Source organism: Aplysia californica, unplaced genomic scaffold (genome assembly GCF_000002075.1).
Source record: "Aplysia californica isolate F4 #8 unplaced genomic scaffold, AplCal3.0 scaffold00020, whole genome shotgun sequence".
NCBI lineage: Eukaryota > Metazoa > Mollusca > Gastropoda > Aplysiida > Aplysiidae > Aplysia > Aplysia californica.
The window spans coordinates 56,063-65,638 of NW_004797290.1; the positions used below are offsets into that span (position 1 = coordinate 56,063).

The 9,576-nt window shown below is 38.8% G+C and overlaps 1 protein-coding gene across 1 annotated transcript in view; it reads right to left on the reverse strand.

Moving 5' to 3' along the window:
- The window catches only part of LOC101857852, a gene marked incomplete at its 3' end in the record, with an annotated part of 90,173 nt that overhangs the window by 54,608 nt on the left and 25,989 nt on the right, over window positions 1-9,576 (reverse strand). The window contains 4 exon segments of the mRNA XM_005090614.2: window positions 213-332; window positions 3,029-3,148; window positions 6,772-6,891; window positions 9,300-9,419. Of these exon segments, the coding sequence (XP_005090671.2) occupies window positions 213-332; window positions 3,029-3,148; window positions 6,772-6,891; window positions 9,300-9,419 (480 nt within the window).

A 9,576-nucleotide genomic window follows, 5' to 3' on the forward strand; every position in this document is an offset into this window, starting at 1 on the left:
AAAAAATAATAATTCATAATAATTCTTAATATAAGTAGATTGCATTTATATAGCAATCTATCCCATACGAGTATAAGCTCTGAGCGCTTTACATCAGTCTCACTGAAAAGTAATAATTCATTCACACAGGATAAAATAGCAAAAGCGCACAGCATGGAAGTAACAGCTACCACACAGAGAGAAGAAAGATAAACTCTAAATAATAAGTTTACCTTTCTCACACTTGTCACCAATCCACTCATCGGGGCAGGCGCATTTGAAACTTCCAAGCTGTTCCGTACACGTCCCATTGTGTTGGCAGATTGACGGGCTTTCTAAGCACTCCTTGATGTCTGAAAACGTTTGAAGTTTTGTTCGAGTAAAGAGAAGCAAGTGGTACGATCGAGTCATTAATGCTCAATTGTGGGAGAGAACAAGCCAAAGGCCATTAAAGGAAGATATTCAGGTGAAGAAAAGGAAATGGATTGGACACACCCTGAGGAGACCCCCGACAAGCATCATCAGGCAGGCTTTAACGTGGAACCCACAAGGAAAGCGTGAGAAGGGAAGAACAAAGATGACATGGAGGCGAGCGGTACAAGCGGAAATTGAAAAAGCGGGGACATCATGGAAATAGATAGAAAAGGATGCTCATGACAGGCTTCGCTGGAGTAATGTTGTTGATGGCCTGTGCTCCACTGGGAGTTAAAAAAGGTAAGAGAGGAGAGAGAGGGAGAAAGAGAAGCATATTGATACAACAACGGTCTTGAAGTGCGAGGGAAAGGTAAGACTGACAGAAGCAAAAGAAAGGGGAAAAGATGTGGTGCTCTCCAAACACCCATGACATTTGTGAGGCAGCGTGGTGGAATCAGGCTCTCCTCAATTTTTGGGCATGTAGAGTTATTGGTATCATCTTAAAGCTTGTTCACTTTTCTTTATTTGGAAGAAAAAAATATCCATTTATCTTGAATACAAGTCGAGATATTTGCAAAAGAAGGAGGTGGGGGTCACTTGTTTTCAGAGGTAAAATTAGTGAGAAAATGGCCACCAAAGATTAGTTATTTCTTTAGCTTAAGAGTTCGTGGTAACTGAAAATTTACATTTTTTGTGCCTTTAATCAACGTTTTTCAGAAATATTTCCACCTAAATGAGTTCTTTAATAGGCATGAAAGGTGTTGAGCCAAAAAACAAAAATTTGATAAAAATTCATAAACTTGCGGAAAAATGCAAGTTTCTTCACTTTGATTATTTTGACGAGAGCCTGATTCCACCACGCTGCCTCACATTTGCAGAAAAACAACCCCCCCCCCCTCCTCCAAAACTTTGACCCCAAGCAAAACAAACAAACAAACAAACAAACAAACAAAAACAAACAAACAAACCAAACTCAACTAAAAAGAAAACCCAGTTCGTTCCGGATACCATTCTGAGTAAGTCTGAGTTTGGGATGTGAGTAGCGAGATGCATATTGACACGATGAGAGAAATTGCATGAAAGGGGGGGGGGGAAGGAAGACAGACGGACAAGAAACAACAGATAGAACGAAAAGAAGTATGATGTACCAGTGGCGCACTCTGGCCATTAGCTGGGTAAGTTCAGGTAATTGGACCCAGTATATGGGCCTCAAGGAGCCTGGATTCTATTTATCAAGCCCAAGGGAACATTGTTTGGTTTTTAGTTATAGAGTAGATTTTTTTACAGTGTTCGTAATTACATAAGGGCATGTGAGCGCCATGTTCGGTTTTTAAATTTTGTTTGTTTTGTTTGATTAAAGAGAAACACACTGATTGGTCAACACCATAATGGTCATTTAGTGCAGGGAATGTTTTGTTTGAGAAAAGAGAAGTACATCGACACAATAATAATCATACGCTACTGTCTTATGAAAAAACAAAAACAAACGTATATGTTAGGCAGCATGGTGGAATCAGGCTCTCATCAAAATAATCAAAGTGAAGAAACTTTGCATTTTTATGCAGGTTAGTGAATTTTTATCAAATTTTTGTTTTTTGGCTTAACACCTTTCATGTCCATTAAAGAACTCATTTCTGTGTGGGTTTTTCTGAAAAACGTTGATTAAAGGCACAAAAAATGTAAATTTTCAGTTACCACGGACTCTTAAGCTAAGGAAATAACTAATCTTTGGCGACAATTTTCTCACTAATTTTACCTCTGAAAACATGTGACCCCCACCTCCTTCTTTCGCAAATATCTCGACTTGTATTCAAGATAAATAGATAGTTTTTTCATCCAAATAAAGACAAGTGAACAAGCTTTAAGATGATATCAATAACTCTACATGCCCAAAAATTGAGGAGAGCCTGATTCCACCACGCTGCCTCACAATGAGTAATTAGATTAAGTAGAGTATACTTGCGCCTCTTCCTGGCGCGTCTTTCTAGCTTGTTTTTTTTGGTTATACAATTATTACGTTTGTGTTGATATTTGTCGTTATTTTGCTGTTATCAGTTGTTATTTGTTGTTATCAGTTGTTATCAGTTGTTACTGGTCGTAATCAGTTGTTATCAGTTGTTATAATTCGTTATCTCGACAAAGATAAATACCGTTGTTATTATTATTATTATTATTATTATTATTATTATTATTATTATTATTATTATTATTATTATTATCATTGTTATTATATATGATTATTACTATTATCATCATTATTATCATAATCATTATCATTATTAATATTATTATTTTTGTTATTATTAGGCCCTATAATTATCACCCTCATCATCACCATCATCACCATCATCATTACTATTATTATCATCATTTCTATTATTATTTTTTTATCACTATCATTATTATTATTAATATCATTGTTGCTGTTATTATGATTATGATTATTATTACCATCATCATCATCATCATTATTCTCATTATTACTATTACCATCATTATTTCATCTATTATTTATTATTATTAGGCCTATTATTTTAGCATCATCATCATCATCATCATCATCATCATCATCATCATCATCATCATCATCATCATCATCATCATCATCATCATCATCATCAAGTCATTTCCTAACCTGTTTCACAGTCGGTCCCTGTCCACCCTTGTGAGCAGCTACAGCTGTAACTTCCTGGCAGTTCAGTACAATTACCGCCATTCTGGCAAGGCGTAGAGTCGCCGCTGCACTCCTCTATGTCTGAAATGGTTATAATAATGGTGATAATAATTTCAAAAAATAAATATAATAATAATGATGATAATAAAAATATGAATAATAAATATAATAATAATAATAATAATAATAATAGCAGTAATAAAAGAAATAAGAATAAATGGTCTTAATGATGATAATGATGATGATAATAATAATAATAACAATTAATAATAATAATAATAATAATAATAATAATAATAATAATAATAATAATAATAATAATAACAATCTTATTATAATGGAGCTAAGCCCGCTTGTGAGGTCAGTATACATTTTTACACAGCTGCTCATAAAATCAACAAAAATAAGATTCAGTTAAGAATTGCCACAAAGGGTTACGTGTGCATATTTTCAAAGTTCGGAAACTACCTTTTGATTTTTCAGGTTTGATGGTTTTTCCTGTAAATCGAAGTTCTCGGATGTTTTTAGTCTGCCACTATCCATTTCATATTTTACTGGGGACTACTTCCGTTTCGGTTCGTACTTCGTCGTGTGTGTGAGACAGCTGCTTCTAATGTTTCCAGATCTATAATCTCGATATCCAATTCAGTTTGGATGTGTGATTCGCAGAGTCGATAGATACTTCAGGCCAAACTTCACTGTAGTAACTTTTTCTGGATCCATTTGTTGTAGCCATGTCCCCAAAACATTGAGTTCTTTTAGACCAAACCAAATGTTTACTTCGTTGTATTGATGTTCTCAAAATTTGGCGCCTATTTGGTGAGTAGTCTTTTATAGAGCAAGACTCTAGATCTAGATCTAGATCTCTCTACATCCTAGATGCATTTGTAGCACATAATTCAAGACTGAATTGGAGCAGTTAGCAAAAAAAGAAGTGCTGTTTGTGCTTTGTGACTGAAGGGTCATGAGTTTGAACCTTGCCACGGGGCCGAAATTGTGTCCTTGGAAGAGATATTTTGTATGAAGTTTCCTCACTTCATCGAAGTGGGAATGAGTACCCGGCTGGGAGCGGGAAAGATGTCTTGTAAAAGTAATAAGAATAAGAATAATAATAGCAATAATAATGTTACATCTACCCCTGTACAACACAACAGTAGGAGCTTTACAATGATTTCATTGCAACACAAAACACAAATGAATGAACATGAATACTTTTGTACTTAAGATTAACACTAACACATAAACAAACATTCATACTGTAACTGTGTAACGGATAATGGTTTGTGCGTCATATTATGAAGGCCAGAGCACTAAGAATAAGGACCAACTATTTTCAAAAAGAGAACTGTAGATGTTTCACACAATTCCAAGCACTAATGTGGCGGGCGGCTTCGCCTCTGACTGTCAGAGCCAACCCAGGCTGAAACGGATGCAACTTCCCTGCAAACCGACGGAGATCTTCTTCCTAGCTTTTCCAGTAGTTGAATATTGCTTCTCGATCCTTTCTTCAATAAAAGACTCTTGACTCTAGTCATTCTATCTGCCTGAGACGGAGGTATTCAACAACCCCCCCCCTTTCCAATGTGAGAATCGAACTCATGATTTCTGTGTCCGACATCCAAGAGCCTAACAGCAACACCATAGACGTTAAAACTTGTATGTCTGAGGCAGAGAATCGTGTAAAAGATATCAGAACAGAGACAGGTGCTGTGGTGGTCCTCTTCATCTATCGAATAGAGTTGAGGACACGTGTACCAGTGTCTGTGGTGTAGCTGTCGAGTGTTTCACACACACAACTTGTATCCCTTTCAGCTCGACTCCTAAACGGCCTAAACTGTGTCAATAGGGGGGAGGGAGGGGGGGGGGGGGGTAAAAACACCTGCCTTTAAAAACCATCCACTTCCCTCCAAAAAAAAGGAAAAGAGGAGGCTGCTTTACCCATACATAGATTTTAGTATTTGAGAAATATCAATAAATGCAACATTTAATATGTAAGTCATACTGCCGTTGGATGGGGTCGTATCCCCTGATCAAAAGCAGAGGATGTTTTAAAATCCATTTGACCCCCCCCTCCCCCCCAACCAAACGACCAACTTCTCGATAATGCCGACACTAATTGGACCAATCGACTTGGTACCTCAATATTTAAAATTATAAAATCGCACATGACAAAGATTTATATCTACTTTGTACAAAATCTCTAAACCAAGGTCGCTTAGATTTTCAAAAATATGGATCTCCATTTGTCATAAAACCTGCACTGCTTTTCTAAATTTATTAAGCTTTTACGCCTCTCTCCCTTAAAATTAATCTTCAAAACCAAAATAAAACCTTAAACAGTACTTAAAACACACATAGAAAAACTCACTGTATAAATAGCAGATACTCAAATGTCAAAACAAACCCCAGACTATGTGACACTTATGCTGACTCAAACATGTTATATATTTTGCATAAACATGCCATGAAATCTTCACAGTAAGAACAAAAGCCCAGCTCTGATAGGACTGTGGACAACAGGCTGACAGCCAAGATACCCCCACCATCAACCCAATAGAATGCCACATTCCGGGTTTTGAAACATGGCCATCCTCATCGCAGTGAGGCATGATACCAACTGCACCCACAGGGACAGAATAAGCTAGTGCTTCGTGCGAGACATCAGCACAGTTAACATTGGTGAAAGTAAAGAATTAACCCTCATTCTTTTGAGCATCATGGCAATGAAAGCCCTGCTGTTTCCTGTTCCTGTAAGACGTGGCGGCTGGTCCTCTCTGTGACCCGCATGCTGACCTCCCGATCAGCACACTGGGTCAATCGCCATTGAAATTAGGGAGAGGGGCGGGTACATTTAGCGTATGACAAAGACAATGATAATGACAATCTTTATTCATCTCGCAGGGAGAAATTTGTCTTGATCGTTAACAATGGCAGTAGATGTTACAAAGGTTAGGTGCACTCACGCATACGCACAACAAGACAGGACATTAGTAAATACATGTCTCACTTGCTGGAACAACCCGCTCCGTGAAACATTCTCTCTCTCTCTCTCTCTCTCTTTCTTTCTCTCTCTCTCTCTCTCTCTTTCTCTCTCTCTCTCTCTCTTTCTCTCTCTCTCTCTGTCTCTCTGTCCCTGTCTCTCTCTCTGTCTCTCTCTCTTTGTCTCTCTCTCTCTCTCTCTCTCTCTCTCTCTCTCTCTCTCTCTACCTCTCCTTCACTCTCTCTAACTCATATATTGATATGTGTCACGACACAGTGGAATCAGGCATTCCTCAATTTTCTAGCATGAGGAGTTATTGCTATCAGCTTAAAGCTTGTTGACTCGTTTATCTGTCGGAGAAAAAAGTACATTTCTATCTGAAATAGAAGTCTAGACATGTGTGACGGAAGTAGGTGGGGGTCGTTCGGTTTCAGGGCTAAAATTAGTGAGAAAATGGCCTCAAAATTTGGCGACTTCTATAGCTTTAGAAACCTCACCAAAAAAAAAAAAAAGAAAGAAAATTAAGCATTTGTGTGCCTTTAATCAACATTTCCCAGTAAAATCCACATAGAAATGTGTTTTCAAATGGACATATTATAAGGTGTTGAGTCAAGAAGCAAAAACTAAATAACAACTGCCAAACTGGCGCAAAAATGCTGGACTCTTCAATTTCACTATTTCGACGAGTGGTGGCTTTTCCCAAGACTTCTTCAGTTATGCCTACCTGTCTCGCAATTGGTACCGGTCCAGCCCATGGCACAGTTGCATTCGTAACTTCCATCTTGCTCCTCACAGGTTCCACCGTTCTTACAGCGAGTTGGATCAATAGTGCACTCTTTTATATCTGAAATAGTACGGTTTATCAAGGTCATAGTCAATACATACTTGCTCATTATTAAGTCACACCTGTTGTTTTGAGAACACTTATTAAAAGAGCAACGCTTACATAAGTCAACCTGGTGTATATATCTATACACCTACAAAATATATTATATATATTTATAAAAATATAATATGTATGTGTGTGTCTGTCAGTGTGCATGAGTGTGTGCATGTGGGTGAGTGGGTGTTTTTGTGTGTGTGTGTGTGGGGGGGGGGGGTATGTGTGTGTCTGTGTGTGTGCCTTTATGCGTGTGTGTCGATAATGATGATGAAGATGCTGCTGCTGCTGCTGCAACTCATGATGATGATGATGATGATGATGATGATGATGATGATGATGATGATGATGATGATGATGATGATGATGATGATGATGATGATGATGATGATGATGATGATGATGATGATGATGATGATGATGATTGTGAGCTCACTACACTTTGTGTGACCAATTTAATCTTATCTATACGCTCAACCAGGACAACAGTAAGCCCATCCCACCACAGCATAATTAGTCAAGTTTTCATTTTCTGATCTTCGGTTCTTTTTGTAATTGTCTCATAGTCACCATTACGAAATATCTTTTGTTCAACCTTTGTTAATATGATATTGGTTGTTGTTGTTATTGTTGTTATTGTTGTTATTGTTGTTGTTGTTGTTGTCGTTGCTGCTGTTGCTTTCCTTGGGAATGTTCCCAATGAATCTTAAATTTGGACAATACACTAAACATTGTTTTAAGCACACTCAGCTTGCCTGTAATAATATACTCAAGCCTACATTACAAGAAGATGAGGTTGACGAATTCTAAATATTTTTATTATTAATTCTCTTAACGTAAAAATACATACGGAAAACAAAAAAGAAATCTAATTTAAAAAAAACAACAGCAATAAAACTGACAAACTTTTAAATCTAGTTTTGGTAGGTACTTTATGGCACTTGCAACTGCATAATATTAAGGTCATATGAGCAAATGGGACACATTAATCATTTTTAGTTTGGTAGGTAAAGTAGTCTCTGCCTAATATCTCAGTGCTCAGGAGCAAGGAAAATGCGGGATCTTAAGCGAACGGGATCTTAACCGATGCACAAAGAGAAGAACCTACGGTGACCCATGTTAAGGCCCACAACCAGTAAAATGGTTTCCCTTCAATCTAACATGAACTGACGTGAACCCGGGATAGGTTTATTACATTATGTGACATATGACGAGCTAAGAGTGGTCAACCTGGATGACCAGTCACAGTGACATGGCATGAGACATGCCATTTTCACTTATTATCCTATCGTAAGTCTCAAGATCTACGCTGATCCATTTACACCTCTTCTTTACCTATCCAAAACGTATAGCTTTCCGTCTCTGACCGAGATCCCCGGCCTTTTATACAGCATTACGTTGTGACCACACCAATAGAAATTCAGTTTGTCTCCCAAATTCGGGAGCTGAGATAACTGCTGCAATGGTCAAGGAAGAGTTCACAGTTCGATGTGGTCCCACCTGAAGCGAGCCTGTTGGCCCCCACCCACCATGCGAGTGATGTAAGTTTAGGTGGAGAGCTCAGATGTGAGTGCGATGTGTTGGGAAAACAAATGAGTTGGTGAATTCACACCCCGGTGTGATCTTGTTCGGAGCATTGTGCGTTTCATAAAATTTTACAACGTTTATTTGATCACATTCACAAGAACGGCAGGTCTTTCACGCGACGGGCTGTTCAATGATCTCAACTTTTCACTCTTGGTTGATCGGCTGCGCTTGGGTTTTTGTTCTGTAAATTATGATCTGTGATGCAGGATCATGGCTGAATGTAGACCTTCAGGGTGAATCAAAGTGGGATCTTAGGGGTGACTTTTGTATAGGAAAAATTGTTTTCTTAGACAGCGGGATCTTAAGCGAACCAGGATCGTAAGCCGTGGGATCTAAGACGGAGACAACTGTATTAATTTTGAATTTTGCCTTGGTGGCAGCCGAAGCCTAGTCTTATTGATTTTTGACCACCAAGGGATCTTTAATGTGTTCAACTTGCACACAGGACCCCCGAGATTTTTGCCCTTATCCAAGAAGGCTAGGTGTTAGAGCTTACCTACCCTAAGATTAGGGGTGTGGCTGAAAGACAGCAGTAAGAAGGAGCCAAGGAGTGGCAGTAGAAAGGCAGGAGAAAGAGTCAGGAGCCCAGAAGAGGGGGGGGGGGGGGGGGTGTGGATACGAAAGTGGACGACAGATCATGGTTAGAGAGCAAAAAAGGAGGTGAAAGGTGAACATTTCAGGGACGAAAATTTTCCGTCGCTGTCAGGTTTCGCATCCGGAACTCCTTTGAAAGAGAAGCGAACATCGTGACCTCTAGACCACGAGAATCCCCTGACAAAGTTTACCTGTCTCACAATCGTCTCCTGTCCATCCCTGCTGGCAGCTGCAGTTGTAACTTCCGGGCAGTTCATTGCAAGTTCCGCCATTCTTACAAGGTGAAGGATTATTTGAGCACTCTTTTATATCTGAAGGAGAAAAAAAACAGCAGGTACTGACGAATGTTTTACACTCCGTTTAACACATTTGAGATCGCTAAGGAGGCGGACTGCTTCGACACAGGCTATCACTCAGGGCCAACAAAGGCTTAAAGGAATTCGTTGTTCTACAACACAAACGGGGTGG